A 17,257-nucleotide genomic window follows, 5' to 3' on the forward strand; every position below is an offset into this window, starting at 1 on the left:
GGTGGTAAACCACTGGTACAGGTTGCCCAGAGAGGTGGTGGAAGCCCCATCCCTGAAGACATTCAAGGTCAGGCTTGATGGGGCTCTGAGCGACCTGATCAAGCAAAGATGTTCCTGCTCACTGCAAGGGTGGGACTAGATGGCCTCTGAAGGTCCCTGCCCACCTAACACAGTCTGGGATTCTATCCTTTACATACACACATCCACACAGGGCAAACAGAGCTGCCCCACTACATAAATCTTGTTTATGATTTATGAAAGAAAGGAGAGAGGAAACTAACCTATACACAACAGAGCTATAGAAAGAAAAGCAAACCCCTCTCAGGCTAGCATAACCACCCAGGAAAGCCAGCCTCAATGTACCAAGAGCTTTAAGGCCGTTACACAAGCACATGGAACCACCTTGATACTTTTGATGCAGTTTGTGGGACTGTACCACTTCCCAGGACGTGTGGCTAAGGAAGCTCTGCTTCCTCCAGATTCAGCTCTGTTACAGTGAGGAACCTCAGTCACATGCCTGAGGAACCTCAATCACATGCCTGCACACCCTTTGCAGAACCCCTATCGCTTTGCTCACACCTACAGCTCAGTTAACAAAGCCTGGAAAACATTCCCAGACTGCAATGTCCTCTCTACCCTTATTCCCAGATTCCCCATTGATGTATAGAGATCCCCACCCAAGATTTGGGATGCCACCAGCGAGAGAGGCATGAGCCGAGATGACTGCACGACACCACGATCCCTGCTACAAACCAGCATCACTCCTGCAAGCCTCAGAGCTACCACAGCTTTCTTTTCAGTAAGAAGGACACTACAGAAGCAGAGGAGAAAACCCATGGAACAGAAGCAATGCCCATCCTTTTTGCTTCACAGAAACAAGGCAGGAGGCCTTCGAAAACAGAGCTTATGCAGTCACCCAGCACCCTTCACAATGTCACTTGCCTGGGGGGTGATGCCACACCAGAAGTTAGAGTAGAGAGAGCGAGACTCAAGCATCGGTGCCACCAACGTCTTGTTTTCTGCTATCATCAGGTCCAGGGTCTGTGGGTTGGTCAGTAAGTTATCTGCATCGACAAACTAGAGAAGGAAGAGGGGAAGAGACAAAGAAATCTGTTACCTGGCGAAACGATACACTGTCCCTGACATGTCCTCAGGAGCAAGGCAGCCAGAGGCATGAGGCTGGCAAAAGAAACCCAACCAAAAAGCACTGAGTGGGTGGGTTTAATACTGTGGGGTAAGTGCAGGAGTGGCTGCGCTACAACAAAGCTCCAGGACAGGGAAGATGCAGAGCTCCCTCTGACTGCACACAGTTACTCAAGCGCAGGCTGGAAGGGAAAGGCAACGCTGGTGAAAATCCAGGGTGGGCTGAGTCTGTGAAGGGGATGGAGAACAGCTCTGAGAACTGGCCTCACACCCACACCGTGCTCCAAGTCCAGGAACCACCCTATTAACCACTCCTGCAGTGGCCAGCAGCACCCATCTTTCCACACGTGTCCTGCAGAACCATTTCCCCTAACGCTGCATCAGGAGCAGTGGAGTTTCTATCTGAGAGACCCTTGCAGGTACCTACCCACCACCTGTGGAGCCTGTGGAGAAAGCCTTGGGCTTACCCAGGGACCTACTCCCTACCTGCAGAGTCTCTTGCCCATCACACCAGAAAACAGAGGCAGCAGAGAAATCAAACCTCCTATTTACCAGGATGTAGTCTGACCACTTCTCCCGTGCAGCTCGCAGGGCAGCCTGTCGGAGTTTCATCACATGAGTGAATCGGGAGCTTGGCCAATGTTTTGGCCCAATTTCTTCTGGATAAGACCTAGAAAGGAAAAAATAAAAGTGACTGCAACCCATGTCTGGGGCCTGTTACAGTGGTAAAAACAATAATAATAATAGTAAAAAATAAAGACCAACAAACAACCCTGAAAAAAAAGTTCCCTTGCTGCCAGCTTTCCAAAAGGAAAACAGTGTTAGAGTCACCTCAGGCAACCCAGGAGAGGTTTTGAGGGAGAGCGATGCCAAGTTTTGTGCTTGGCATGTGTACACAGGGCACCAGAGAACAAACAGCGCGGCAGCATTTCCTGCCGACCGACTGCCCACGAGCAAAACAGGACAGGAGCACCCAGGAGCCTCTTCTGCAGCAGGCAGGGCCTCGCCTGATGGAAGCACAGGTTACCCCACCGAAATGGATCCAAGCTCATTGACCTCATCTGACCTTCTGGTAGAACATCATCTGTTCTCTGCTAGGCTTCAAGGCTATAAATACAGGTTCCTTAAGGCCAGCAGAATCAACAGTGCTGAGGATGGGAAGATGAAGGCAGTTTGGATCCCCTCAGGGTCTGGGCATTATTAGTAACTGTTAACATGTCCAGATAACAGCTCTTAAATCTACAGACACCCAACACCCAACCCCAGGAGCCCAAAGATGAGAGCAAAGCTCCCATGTGTGTTTTCTGGGTTCTATCCAAAGGCAAACGCTTCGTAAGGAAGACAGAAGGGAATTCCGGGACAGATCCCTGCGCGGGATGGAAATTCAGGGCTTTGGACTGAGGACTTCAAAACTTCCTTGCAGAACTTAAGCAAGCCAAGTTCAGCAGGATTAGGAGAGCCCCACTCTGATGAAAGGATTAAGGAAGTCAGTAAAACAAGTGTTGCCAGAGGGTCTGTACCACAAATGCCCCCTCACTGTGCTGGGGGCCCTGGAAGTGAAAGAAAGCGGAAACTGATGTGGTATTCCCTGAGGGAACAAACAGAACAAAGCAAGGAACAGCCCACCTTAAAAACAGATCAACAGATAAAGCAGTAAAAGCCCAACAGGCGTAACATCCTATTTCAGAGCAGTGAGGCTGCAGGTCATGCGAAGGGGTAACACCAACTCACACCAAGGTCTCTCTGGCTCAGAGCTTCTTAAGATTTGACAACTCGGACAGAACTTCCACAGACACTACAGGAACAGGCTAGGGCTTCCTTGCAAACAAAGAATAACAGGTTTTATTCCCTGTAGCTTTTGATACAGTTTGTTTTCCACGCACTGTTTTCTTTAACAGCTGCTAAAGAACTGAAGGGGGTGGTTAGTAGGTCAAGACTGGTCCTTCTCCCCCTCTGCTCTGCCCTGGGGAGACCACACCTGGAATATTGGCACCAGTTCTGGGTCCCTCAGCTCAAGGACACAGAACTCCTTGAAAGAGCCCAGCATACGGCCACCAAGGTGATGAAGGGAGTGGAACCCCTTCCTTAGGAGGAGAGGCTGAGGGATCTGGGCCTCTTCAGCTTGGAGAAGAGAAGACTGAGCAGTGACCTTATTAGTGTTTATAAATAAATAAAGGGTGAGAGTCAGGAGGACAGAGCCAGGCTCTGCTCAGGGAAGGCAGAGATAGGACAAGGGGCAGCAGGTGCCAGCTGGAGCGGAGGAAGTTCCATGGGAATGTCAGAAGGAACTTTTTCCCTGTGAGGGTGACAGAGCCCTGGGACAGGCTGCCCAGAGAGGCTGTGGAGTCTCCTTCTCTGGAAACATTCAAACCTGCCTGGATGTGTTCCTGTGTGATTTAGTCTGGGTGATCCTGCTCTGGCAGGGGCTTGGACTAGATGGTCTTTTGAGGTCCCTTCCAACTCCCAACGTTCTATGATTCTGTGAAGGGAAAAAACTTTCTTCTTCAAAGTTCTACATGAGTCAGAGAGCTTTTTATGGAAAAGACACCCCTTCTACCCCTCCAGAAAATAAGTATTTTAATGCTTGGACATTTTACACATCTCCTGGATTGCAAACAGAAAGCCTAGAAAGTTTAACATCTACCCAAACAGCCTGAGTCAACCCCCTGCTGCAGTACTCACTGGGGGTCTTCCATTGGCCTCCACTCCACATTGTGGTAGAGGTTCTGCACGTTCTTCAGCCACTCTCTAAGGATTGCTGTGGTGTTATCGATGTTGTGGTCAGTGGCTGCCCTGGGAAAACAAGAACAGAAAGAGGCCCGTTAACACAAGCTTTAGGTCCCTTGCCTTTTCCCTGCTGGTACACGAAGCAGGGGCAGGACCAGGTGCATCCAGCCCCTGACAGAACTCAGAGCAGCTCCACAGATGTGGAAGTCCTCACTAAGGCATGCTGTGGAACCCCACTTTCCCCCAGTGCACCCCCAAAACGCAGGCAAGCTTGCCCACCACTGGTCTCCTGCCTCACCGACATCACAGCGACTTCATCACCAAGTGGGCATGGGACCGAGCTCTGTCCTCACCACCCACGTGCTGGATTCTCCTTGCTGACCCTCAGGAGCTGCAGAAGGCAGGCCACGCCACCTCAAAGACAACAGCGCCCAAGGTAAGCGGGCCACAAAGGTCCCATCTCTGGAAGCACCAGGATCTTGTCCTGCTTGCTACACCATTTAAGGTGCACAGCCCAGCTGTGAGCACGCGTACCCCACTGCATCACCCAGGAATCACATGTGCCAGGATGGAGGGGGCTCTGCTAAGACACCGAGAGGATTCCCCGCTAACGCTCTGGCAGCAGAGGGAAGGAACCCTCACGTGCTGCTCTACGGCACAGATAACCATAGCCAAGCCCATGGAAGTCACTTGCTTCCAGCCTGAGACTTGCCAAGCTGAGCACAGGGGAAGGCAGGGATGCTCAGTGCACATCAGGATCAGACCCCCTTCCCCCACTCCCTGCTATAGCCTGCAAGCTGCACAAACTGGAAGAGGATGCCCAGATCCACATCTCTGGCAGTAATCACAGGGAAATGCTCCCAAAGGAGCCACAAGCTCATCACTGCCTGAGCTCCTCAAGCCTTCGGGTTACAGGGCCAGCGAGCCAGGTCATATCCCAGCTGCTCCTTTCCAGCACGCATATCCCTGGGACCAGGACTTCTCACATACAACACCAGGTCATAGACATGGTCGTGGCAGATTCCCCAGCAAATTCCCCTAAGTGAAAGGGCTGCTCCATTTCCTGAGCAGCAGGCAGGAGAGCACAGCCCCATGGTCAGACACAGCCCCATGGTCAGACACAGCCCCATGGTCAGACACAGCCCCATGGTCAGACACAGCCTGCGCAGCCACGGCTCGCAAAGCTCTGCAGAGAATTTACAATCTTTTTATAGTCCTCTGGCAGTATAAATATTCCATAAAGGTCCCATGGAGAGACAGAAAACATGGTGTGAAGCCCGTCCCTAAGCAGAGGAGGGTGCTGGAAGGCCATGCTCAGCCCCAGCAACTGCTCTAAAACACCTAGTTTTCCCCCAAACCCAAAGGCACCTCCCACAGCATCCTCCACTCTACCTAAAACGACAGACACCTGCAGTTAAGGGGAGGGCACATGGAAAGGAGGAAGGGGCCACATTCCTAAACCCTAGGGCTGCTCCAAGTTATTTCAGGAAAATACCTCCATCCCAAGCCAGTGGATGATCCTCCAGCTTAGAATCAGGGCACAAACTGTTTCTAGTTCATGCAACCAGAAGGTATTGGACAATCACAGAATTGTAGGGGTTGGAAGGGACCTCCAGAGATCAGGTCCAACCTCCCTGCCAAAGCAGGGTCCCTAGGACAGGTCACACAGGGAGGCATCCAGACGGGGATGGAATATCTCCAGAGAAGGAGACTCCACACCCCCCTGGGCAGCCTGTCCCAGGGCTCCCTCACCCTCACTGGGAAGAAGTTCTGCCACATATTGGTGCAGAATTCCCTGTGCTCCAACTTGAGGCCATCGCCCCTTGTCCTGTCCCCACAGACAGTGAGAAGAGGCCGTCCATTTCTCCCTGTGTCCCACCCTTCAGCTATTGATAAACACTGATCAGATCCCCTCTCAGGCTTCTTTTCTCCAGGCTGAACAGCCCCAGGTGACTCAGCCTCTCCTTGTGGGGGAGATGCTCCAGGCCATATTATCCCCATGGGGTTCAGCCTGCTTTAAATTAAAAAAAGAATCAAGAAATCAGATTTTAAGGTTATTTATAAACCACTTAAGGACAGGAAGCTTATCTGTTGAACAGATATTTCTGCCTACTAAGCCAATAAATAACAGAAGTTCTGCAAGCGAAGAGAGGCTGCTTTCTCTGCTGGGTTTAGTCACACCTTGACCAGGACCCTGGGTCAGACTGCACTGTAGATGTAGCTTGCAAGGACTAACTGGACTAGAAGAACTCTGGTACTGACTTGGTAGAACAGAGTAAGTCAAGCTTGCTCCAGGTGTTTTATATGCTGCAGCTCATCCGCCCAAGTCCCTTTTTTTAAGCACACTTAGCTGGGGTCTCCCACAGTTGCCGCACATTTCACTAGTCATCTGCTTTCCTCCCACGCTCCAGCTGCAGAGTCACAGAACAACAGCTCCAAAATTCCTGAAATACTAGAGAACAGTGAAAATGGATTTTGTTTTGTTTGTTTGATTATGGTTATCACTGGAGCTGCAGTGGTACCAAGAAGCTCCTGCTATACCGCAGGACCACCCAGCGACTAGGCATCACGCAAACCAACGGTGGCCATCCTGAAGAGCAGAGTTCATCTTATGTAGTACTTAGCCAGGACCAGGCTTGCCTCAAAGATGCTGCAAAGCCTTAAAGGTAGCACAGAGCCACCACAGAGTTAAGTGTCTGTGCACCCTTCCCTCAGCAAGCCTCATGCCTGTCCTCCTAACTTTGTGGTAGGAGATCAGTGGGGAGATGTGGGGGGGTTCCTACTGTCTGGGAAGGGAAAAGGGAAGCTTCAGCTGTGGTTTTCTTGACAAAACAAGTAAAAATCTACAGTCATTCAACCTCAGAGCAAGTCACTAACATGGGTGAACGCTGTCTCCTCAATTTCCCAGAGCTGCTTCATAAAGCCCAAAGCTCTGACTAGCAGAAGAAACCTTCAAGTTGCAGGAGAGTGGCTGACAGGAGTCCCTGCAGCTCTGCCCTCAATAGCCCCTTCTTTGTGTCCCCAGCAAGACAAGGGAGCTAAAGGATGGTCCTTCTGTCACATCCTTGCCTCCAGCTCCTGTAAGGTCAAGCCACACAAGTTTTACTGCACGGACACACCATCACCCTAAGACAAGGGTCCAGCACACCAAGACTGCGACTGCCTGATCCTGCCCTGTGCCAACAGTGCCTAGGGGAAGAGTTTCCCATGGTCAGTCAGATCCCCCACACATGGAACGCTCCATCCTGGTCCTGGTAGGACAGCAGGCCCTTGACAAAATTCACTTCAGAAGACCCCAACAGCTACCAACCTCCAGACAGAAAGGAACCTGGAGGAACCTCTGGACCTCCCAAGGAAAGTGCTAGAAGAAAAATGGTATTTTACTGCCAAGCCTGTAATGGTGGTGCTATGTAGAAGGTAAGCTCACATCCCAGTAGAGCTCTACAAAGACAGTGATGAGAGAAAGCTCTGGCAGAAGTTGAGGGCTGAAGTCTCCAGGACTATACACCCAGCAGCATTTCTAAGCCCAGAAGTTCTCAACAGCAATAAAGTCTGTCACGCCCTAGATGAACCATGCCCTATGACGAGCAGTTTGGCAAACTGCTGTTTTTTCCAGCTTTGAGCCTCAAAAAAACCCCCAAACAAACGAGAAAAACCCAACCAGCGCCAGCCATTTCCAAAAGCAATTATCACCATTAGTTTCAGAACCACCACTCACATTTAAGATCAAACAAAACAAGCCCCTACACCCATTGCAATCTCTGAACCAGGCCACCTAACCCCCCCCAAATTAGAAGAGCAGCTATGGTGTCTGCTATATGGAAAAACAGGGACACGGGTTTTTTTGGTATCATTTTTAATGACAGCCCCTGCACAAGAAAAAACAAGCAAATAAAAATATGACCAGGACTTCCCACTGGCAACGGGAACACCTCAAGCCCTAAAAGGCACGTCAAGATACTCCTCGTGACCAGCACTACTTCTGTAACAGTTTGTAGGACTTCAAGAAGTCAAGTAGGCTGTTAAAACAGTGCTCTGACTCCGATGGATGGACCAGGTAGCTGGACCCTGTTCATTTTTCATCTGTTTTCAAGATGCTAGGCCATCTCTGCTGTGGATCTCACCACCACCACCAGTGGTCTGTTGGCCACGGTGCACATCTGGGAGATGTACAACCTAAAGCCTGTGTGACACAACCAGGAAAGACTGGTGGACTGACAAGGAAGAACAATAAAACTAGAGTTCCTTAAAATTTCAGGACGGGAAATTTAACTAGAACAGAGGCCCAGGTGGTCACCCCTCCTCCAGTAACATAGCACCTTGTCCCACTCAGATTTAAACCCACTCCCAATAAACAGAAAGTTAAATGTGAGAAAAGCCTGAGTGAGAACGTCCATACTGGGGCTCGTGTTGGCATAACTACAACTACCCAGTATTTACTTTGGCTTGAACCAGTCGGCTTGCCAAGGACACAAGCCCTCATTGTCCATGCTCACCAAGTACCCCCTCCCAAAAACACTCAACCACCATGAACAGTGGAAAAGTAAGCCCAATGTTAAGTGACTACTGTTTTAAGTAACTTGTGAGCAGCAGCATACAAGGAAAACTGCTGCTTTTACAGACTTCTCCTATTTTTAGCATGACAATGACTTCTCACACCACCTTCACAAAAGGGATGTTAATTTAGACTTCGATGGCTTTTACTCCCCACAAAAAAAAAAAGACGGGGGGAATAAATAAATAAGTAAATACATAATCACATTATTTTTACTTCTTCACATCCCAACCTGCTCTCCCACAAGCTATTTCCAGTTTATTTACCTCAGGCGCTGGGTCAGTTGAGAAAATTTTCACCTTCACCATCTGTATAGGAAAAGTACTCCAAGACAAAACCAAGACTGTGTGCCTCTGGCTAGCCAGGGAGTGGGTCATGCTGTAACACAAGCTGTGAGACACTCCATGGCCAGGGGCTTGCAGTTATTTTCCTACGGAGTTTAATATTTACCAACTCTTCCCCTTGGCAAACACAGAGGGAGGAAGGGCTTCCAACAGTGCTGAGCACTTCAGGTTCAAGAAGCATATGCTGCAAAGAGGAGTTGGGAACGGGAGGCAGCAAGCTCCCAAAGCCTAAAGCTCTGAGGAGGATCCTTTCCCCTCCTGCCAGCGTTTTGAAGACCACAGGGCTTCAGGAGGGTGTTGGGTTCTCCCTTTACATCTATGAGAGCCGAACTCAGGACAGCCAGGCTCGAGTTGGCCCTCCCTATCACCCTGCCAGGTACATCTCACAGGCAACAACAATCCAGATGCTGAAAATGTTTGGGTTTGCATTGAGAGTGGCTCACAAGGAGAGGATGTCCGTGGCTTCCTGGGGCTCCTGCTGCTCCTGCATGCTGCAGGACAGAGTTGGGCAGATAACCAGATCCCAGGAAAACCCAGGGATTCATTTTAGCTGTCTTGCCTTCTCTCCACTTGCACTCACATGGTTTCCTATGGTGTGGTGGTTTAGCCCTGGCTGGAGGCCAGATGCCCACCAAAGTCAGTCTATTACTCCCCTTCTTAGTTGGACAGGGGAGAAAATATATATATTGAGAGGCTTAGGAGTCAAGATAAGGACAAGGAGAGATCATTCAGTCCACAACAACATGGGCAAAACAGACTCAACACAGAGTGAAGAAAGACAACTATCTAATTTATTACACTGCACTACAAACAGTGAAACCAGAGTTGGGAGTGTGACCAAATCTTAAAAACCACAGATCTTAAAACACTTTCCCCCCAACCACTCCCTTCTTAGCAGACTTTAGTCCAGATTTTGCTCCCTTCTTCCCCCCTGTTCGCAGCACAGGGGGAGCAGGGACTGGGGGTAGTGTCCCAAAACTCAGGCTGGACCATCTCCCCCTCCTCTGGTCTCACTCTCTCACACATGCGAGGGCGTGAAGTCTCAGAGATGGAAGGCTGCTGTCACCAAACACCTCCGAGTCAGCAGAGCTGTATCCTCCATGCTCCGTATAAAGGGTCAGGCCAGAGCTGGCCCCACTAGATGCTTCCAGGGGTTACTGGAAAGCTCAGCCCCCACAGCAGGATTTGTCACATTCATGGCAACCTTGCTGTGCTGACCATCACCAGCAAATCACCATCACCCGTCAGTCCCATGTTTTTTACCACAGCACTCACAGCAGGTGATGAGCAACATGCAGGATGAAACTTATAACATCTCAACCAAACGAAAGCAGAAGTAGGGAAGGCAGCGAGGTGCTTCTGGCTTTGTAAGGCCTCCAAATTGCCTACTTCCTGCAGCAAAAGCCCACGTGGGTATTCAGTCACTGTGGGCAGTTTAAAGAGCTCCCTAGTGAGAGCAGAGACTGTCCCACTGGCTGCCCTGAGTGATGACTATGCTTATTCTGGGTGTGAATTCAGCCCTGCCAAAAATAACTGGCGGGAAAAAATAAGTAAGAAAATCCAGGAAAGGAGTCCTAATATGAGTGAAATACAAATTCGCGTTTAGATTTCCCAAAACAAGCAGTAAATCAAGGAGCAGGTGAGTCATTTCTCCCTGCCTCCCTGTTTAAATGCTGCCAGACGTTGAAAACCAACACAAAAAACACAAGCCCCACGGAACTGGGAGTTTCCACTGCGAGCCAGTGATGAATTACCTTGACCAGGACACGGTGCAGCTGGGAGACACCGGGAGAGGAGCTACGGATCCTGAAGGAGGGAGGGGGGAAGTTTCAAAACAAGTCAGAGAGAAGCGAAACACTCCTGAACCCAGTGAGAGGGAGGCTCCCGAGGCAGCTGAGAACTACCAGAAAGCAGCTGTACCATTACAACAGCCTGAGACAAGGCTTTTATGGCTGCCGCTCCATCGCCATTCCCCCAAGGGACCACAGCACGCTGCACACCCCAAAGCAGCTGGCTGTCACTGCCTCCAGCATGGCTGGACAATTAAAAGAAGTTTCATACCCAGTTGGGCTGTATAGCCCCATTTCCCAAACGCCAGTGCCGCATTTCAGCTGTAAAAATGTCCTTCTGGACCACAGAGCAGCAAGTGGAGCTGTTAACTATCAACTACTTTGGGGGCTCCTGCTCAGGATCTTCAAAATGCTGCAGGGCTCGCTTGTTTTGCATGCACTCCCCCACCAAGAAGCAGGTACAGCTCTTGTTCACGCAGCACCGAGGAGATTCAGTCAATACAGAGTTTTTCTAAACCACAAGAAATACTCTGTGGGTTTGCAGGCATCCATGCTGCTCCCCGGACTACCAGCCCTACTTTGCATCTATTCATCCAAGACCCGATACCTCAGATCTCGGAGGTTCAGATCAGAGGATGGATGACTCATGATGAGAGACCGCTGAGCTGGCTCACAACGATGCGGTTCAGAGGCTGAGAAATCCTCCTTGACACCACTTATTTTACCACAATTATGCTCAGGCGCTTCATTAATAAGGCCTCAACATCCAGGCCCAAGTTCAAACAACTGTTTAAGCATTTAAACAAGTTGCTAAAATCTTTAACGTATGCATGAGACTTTTTGGCTTCCTGGGGACTTGGCATGTGTTATAGGGTTTCCCTTCGTTAAGGATGCTTCTGGAAATACATTCTTTTGTTTTTTAATTATATTAACTTGGGTTTTAAGACATCAGCTCCCAGCAGAGAGGCTGTTGGAGTCCAGGTCAGTGTCAGGGAGCTGCGTGGAGCCAGTAACAGGAGCAGGGACCCTCTGCAGGCTGGGCAGCCATACAAGAACGGGACCTCACAGCACAGGAATGCAGCAAATACATTTGAGTCTCGCCTCAAACTCATTCCCCATGCCCTTCAGCAGCTTGCACATAATGGATTTTGCTGGCAGCAGCAGCGGTTCTAAAGCCTCCAATGATCTTCCAAGCTCAAGCAAGAGAATGATTCACAGATGTATGTAAGTGTGTATATACATCCCTACGCACCAGGGTCTCTGCTCTTGCCATGCTACCTCGAGATGTCTTTTGCTCTCTTGCCTCTCGCTCCCCAAGATCCTCAAGCTGTCTCTGATAGCACAGTACCATGACAGGTATGTGCTTAAGCCCAGTGGGCACAGACACAATCAAGGGGAATCAAGATCTCCCAAAAAAATCAGGCTGTTTGTGGCAGCCTGGTGCCAACAATCAAAAAAATCCAAGGTTGACAGCTTCTCTGACATCCACCTAAGGGCAAAAGAGATTCCTGCCACTTCATTCCCGAGTTCTCCTTGCCATGTTGTTTGAGTTCTCCCTGTGTTCACCTCACTGCAGAGAAAGCTTCAAAAGAAAGGAAAAAGAATTAAATCTGCATCTGGCCCTGTGAATATTTCCAAGCAGACTTGGCTTCACGGAACAACTCCCCCAAGGAAAGCCCAGGAAATGGTGTATACACACAACCAGGGCTGTGACTGACCTCTGAAATCAAGTTGCTCAAACAAGGAATTACTTGCAATGGATTCTGTAATCTCTGAAGGGATGGATAGCTGGTTCCCACCAATGCTGAGACACCCCTAATGCAGCTGTTCAGGATTAACGCAAGCATTTAAGCTACTAGGAAGGAACACTGGGATTTAGAAATATTCTTTGCTCGGGTAACCAAAAATAGATAGATTTTAAAGGGCAGAATCTGCTCAAATGTAGGTGCTCTGTACCACTGATGTTTCAACAAGCACATTGAATATGGGCCCATCCCACATTACCAGATTGCCTTGCCTCCAGAAAGACAATCCAGACCATGGACTACTAGACACAGAAAAGCAGACTGATGGTGGTTTGGCCCTGGCTGGAGGCAAGGCGCCCACCAAAGCAGCTCTGTCACTCCCCTCCTCAGCTGGACAGGGGAGAAACTATTTTGGATATTGAGAGGCTCAAGAGTGGAGATAAGGACAGGGAGAGATCATTCCGCAATCAGCATCATTGGCAGAACAGACACCCGCTCCATCACGGGTTGTTTCTCCATGGGCATCTTTTTCTCCAGTATCTGGGCCGCCTCCTTTCCCCTTCCCTGCCCTTGGTGCCTGCACAGCTCCTCACACCTTCTCACTCCCTTCTCTGGGGCACAAAGCGGCTGCTGATTCCCAGAGGTGCTGTGACCATCGCTGATGGGCCCAGCCTTGGTCAGCCGTGACTCCGGCCTTGAGCCGGCTGGTGTTTGCTGTGTGGGGCCTGCAGAGAGCTGCTGGCTGCTCCTTGCAGAAGCCACCCCTGCAGCCACCCTTCTCCACCAGAATCCAGCCATGCACAACTACAAGACCTAACTCATTCCACTGGGTGCCTTAGTTTTTTTAATTTACTCTTTTTTCAGCTCCCCTTCTCCCCCCAAACTTATAACTACACCCTGTGAGTAAGCACACAGTGCAGCGCTGCTTTTCCTTTGGAGCAGGTCAAAAGTAACGAACTACTTATCTTGGGATGAGGCCAATCTGAAGGGTACAGGATTAGCTGAACATAACCAAGTTACATGCTGAGCCAGGTGCACTCCATCATTGAATCACAGACTGGTCTGGGTTGGAAGGGACCCCAAGAATCACAGAGTTCCAACCCCCTGACACAGGCAGGGCCACCAACCTCCAGGCCTAGAGCTACACAAGGTTGCCCAGGGCCCCACCCAACCCAGCCCTGAAACACCAGTTAGTCCTCTAAATGCAAGTTCTTGGGAAGAAAGACTCTACACAACATCTTGTGTGACAGGAACATCACCTTAATTTTAACTCCAAAGCTGTGCAGGTCCCATTTCCCTCAGCCCCTCTAAAAGTGATTTTTTTTTGGGGACACTTGTCCAGTGGGCTGACAGAAACACCGTAAGGAAACAGGAAAAGAAAACAGAATATTTAAATCATGTCACTAATTAGGAGGAGTTCAAGCAGCAATAAGAACCACACCAGGCTAATTCTGGAGCAAAGGAAAATTCAGGTTTCTCTACCAGTTGAGAATGTGCTCTGAGATGTGGAAACCAGCAGGATGTTTTGTGGGACAATTTTTTACACAATAGCCAACACTGTCATGTGAAACCTTAGCTGATACGCAGCAAGACGTTCTTCCCAAAGGTTTTCCAGCAGCTTTTCTTTAAGGCTACAGGAAATATAAAGCAAGGACACAATGACTTGCATCTGAAACCAGAGCTGGACAGAGGAAGAACTCAGCAAGTGCCAAGTAATGGCATTTGCTGAGGTGAAACCCAGATTTAGCATTTGGAAATGAGGTCTGCCTCAAAGCAGGGAAGAACCACAAAAGAAATTGAAGAGGCGGCCATGAACTGTTCCCTCCTGCAAAGCAAAGTCACCAAGCTTACTTGGCTCTCCAGAAAGATCTTCTCTCTGGAGAGAAAAAATAGGTATGCTTAGAAGGACAGAAGATGCTCAAAGTTAAGCAGTCACTGAAAAAAAAAAAATCAATGTTATTTCATATTTCTGACACCAGTAGGAGACTCCCTGGAACTTCCAACCTCCACACACAGCTTGATGTGGACATCGCTGAAATCCATGGGGGATTTCTTTCCTTCACCCCCAGTGACTATCAGGTTATAGCTCACTGGCCTTACAAGGTTTGAGGAAAGCCATTCCCTCTACTCACAATCTTCATTTATCTTTCCAAAAGCATAAGCCTTCCTCCGAAGCAGATGCAGACACATCACTGTCACACACAGTAAGTCCCTGGGCTGCGTTCATTTTCAAACCAGATTTCCTGTCCTTGAAAGCATGGGTGAAAACTCGGTGTGACCCAACTGCCAGCTCATGAAACCCAATTGGCAGACAAGTCCCCATGGCCCTGAACTGCAAGGACAGACTTCTGCAGGACATACCTCCCATCACTTGGTGGGCCTCTAGCCTGGTTTAAACTAACTGAGGCTGCTCTACAGCAGAGGCACTACTTTTTGCTAGCAGTCTTTCAACAAAGCCCCCATTCAGACCAGGCAATGGCATTGCCCCCACAACGTATCCATTCAAAGTCAGCTCCACACTTGGGGCCGATTTCCATCCAGACCCTGTGCCTCTCCATGGGCTCCGCTGTCACTGCGGGCTGAATAGGGCTGTCAACAGGAGAGCAGCACCAAGCCCTCCAACAAGTTGCTACCTGCCTACATACTCAGGTGCACAGACACATCACAAAGACAACCTTGACAGGGAAACATTGCATGTATGTGCGGTGATTTTCTGAAAAATGTGGCCCACGTGCTGGGAGATACCTTCCAGTTCAGCCAGTCTGGGAGACTTGGAGGATTCAGGAACACAGTCAGGGAGCAACAGCCTGCGGAACACTACCTGTATAAGTGGTACACTGCTCTCTATGAAACCTGTGCAGCTTAATGAAGGACCTCATGCTTTTCTGCAACCCCTGAGAAGGCTCCCCAGACCAACACCTGCACGGAGTGAGAAAAAGCTGAGACACACACCTGCCCCATGGGTACCCATCCATTCCACAAGAAGCAGCAGTCTGGCTTTGCCCATGAAGGCTTGGTAAAGGGGAGTTACTGGGAGGAAGAACGTCTGGTCCCAGGTGCCATCCTGGGCTCAGGATTGCCTGAGCACCACAGCCTGACCAAAGAGTCTCCCCCAGTGGCAGCATCACCAACCATGGGATGCATCCCACTGCATTCCCAAGGGCTGGAAGAATTCTTAGCACTCCTGGGCTGCGCAGGCCGATGAGCCCAGAGCAAGCTATTGAGTTTCTATTGCACCGTCTCACCAGGAAGCATCTCATCATGAAAGATGCCAAAACAAAGGGGAGAATGCTCAGTGTTTGGCTGAAGATCTCTTGGCCCTCTGTGTAACCTGCCCTCCACCAGCCATCAGCTCCTCTGCCCACTGGCAGTGTACACACCGGGATTCACTTACACCTTCCCTCTTCCAGCTCTGCCGTTCTCTGCTGTTGAGAGGAATTAGCTTGGCCAAGCCTACACTGCAAATAAATCCCCTGGCCAATTTGCACTCAGAAATATGACTCTGCACTTTTCCTTTATGAAAGAACTCACTGTCTGGGCACGGAGAGGGCTGTGGCAGGAGCATGTTCCAGATGAACAGATCATTAGGCACATGGTGAAATCCCAGCGCCACTGTCAAAGCGCAGAGCATCACTGTCAAGTGCAGGATCCACCCCACTGTGCCCTCACACAGAGGGTGCTGCCCAGTTTAAAGTCTCAGAGCCCGAGACACAGCTCCAGGCTCACCTTGCAAAGGCAAAAGCACTTATAACAATTTAAATATGTTTTTCCTCGTTGCTTATGCATGGGAACCTCTTCCTACCCTGGTGATCTGTGATCACAGAATCATAGGGGTTAGAAGGGAGCACCAGAGATCATCAGGTCCAACCCCCCTGCCAAAGCAGGGTCCCTAGGACAGGTCACACAGGGAGGTGTCCAGACGGGGATGGAATATCTCCAGAGACGGAGACTCCCCAACCTCTCCGGGCAGCCTGTCCCAGGGCTCCCTCACCCTCACTGGGAAGAAGTTCTTCCACATATTGGTGCGGAGCTTCCTGTGCTCCAACTTGAGGCCATCGCCCCTTGTCCTGTCTCCACAGACACTGAGAAGAGGCTGGCCATTCCCCCTGCGTCCCACCTTGAGATATTGATAAACACTGATCAGATCCCCTCTCAGGCTTCTTTTCTCCAGGCTGAACAGCCCCAGGTCACTCAGCCTTTCCTCACAGGGGAGATGCTCCAGGCCCTTAATCACCTCCGTAGCCTCTGCTGGACTCTCTCCAGGAGATCCCTGGCTTTTTTATACCAGGGACCCCAGAACTACGATGATACCACCAAGAGTGGATGATACAAAACCCAACCTAAACCCAGCTGGGAGGGGTAATTCCTTCCCCACTCCTAGAGCAGCCCAATCTCAAGTATGTGGGTGTGCTGTGCTGACTTACAGAAGCAAACGTAGCAAGAACTTTTTCAAAGGAATTCAATATCAGGGTGGCTCAAGAACAAGTTGTCAAATCGTGATCAGCAGACATGTGGATGAATTCTACTTTGGTTGTGAAAGTTAGCTCAAAAAAACCCAAAACCTACCATACGTTAAGCCAAAGTTTGCAATGCAGGCAGCTGCATTCCCACAGGAAAACCATGTTGGGTTTACTTGTCTTAGAAGGATTGGTACCAAAGCCCTCACCAGAATCAATACCCCCATCCAAAACTTGACTGCACAACCTCAGCAGGCAGCACAACAAGCCATCTGCCCACCTAGAAACTCAGGTAACTCTTGACACCAACAACACGAGTGAAAGACAACAGGATCAAGGCTGACACAGGCACACAATAAACTCTCTGGCTTTCCTGGGAGGGCTGTGAAGTACTGGGTGCCTCCAGGCAAACCATGACAATAAACCCCAGGTTCTTAAAATGTTTAGTTCAGACACAGAGGAGTAGAAACAGAAGTGAATTTCTTGACTGCTTCTT

The 17,257-nt window shown here is 49.8% G+C and overlaps 1 protein-coding gene across 1 annotated transcript in view; it reads right to left on the reverse strand.

Annotated features, from left to right (window-relative positions):
- Positions 1 to 17,257, reverse strand: part of COLGALT2 (collagen beta(1-O)galactosyltransferase 2) — a gene marked incomplete at both ends in the record, with an annotated part of 52,971 nt that overhangs the window by 16,536 nt on the left and 19,178 nt on the right. The window contains 3 exons of the mRNA XM_084265983.1: positions 943 to 1,077; positions 1,696 to 1,813; positions 3,826 to 3,936. Of these exons, the coding sequence (XP_084122109.1) occupies positions 943 to 1,077; positions 1,696 to 1,813; positions 3,826 to 3,936 (364 nt within the window). The remainder of the gene's footprint in view (positions 1 to 942; positions 1,078 to 1,695; positions 1,814 to 3,825; positions 3,937 to 17,257) is intronic.

This window comes from Gallinula chloropus, assembly GCF_964237585.1.
Source record: "Gallinula chloropus genome assembly, chromosome: 6".
In the NCBI taxonomy this organism is placed as follows: Eukaryota; Metazoa; Chordata; class Aves; order Gruiformes; family Rallidae; genus Gallinula; species Gallinula chloropus.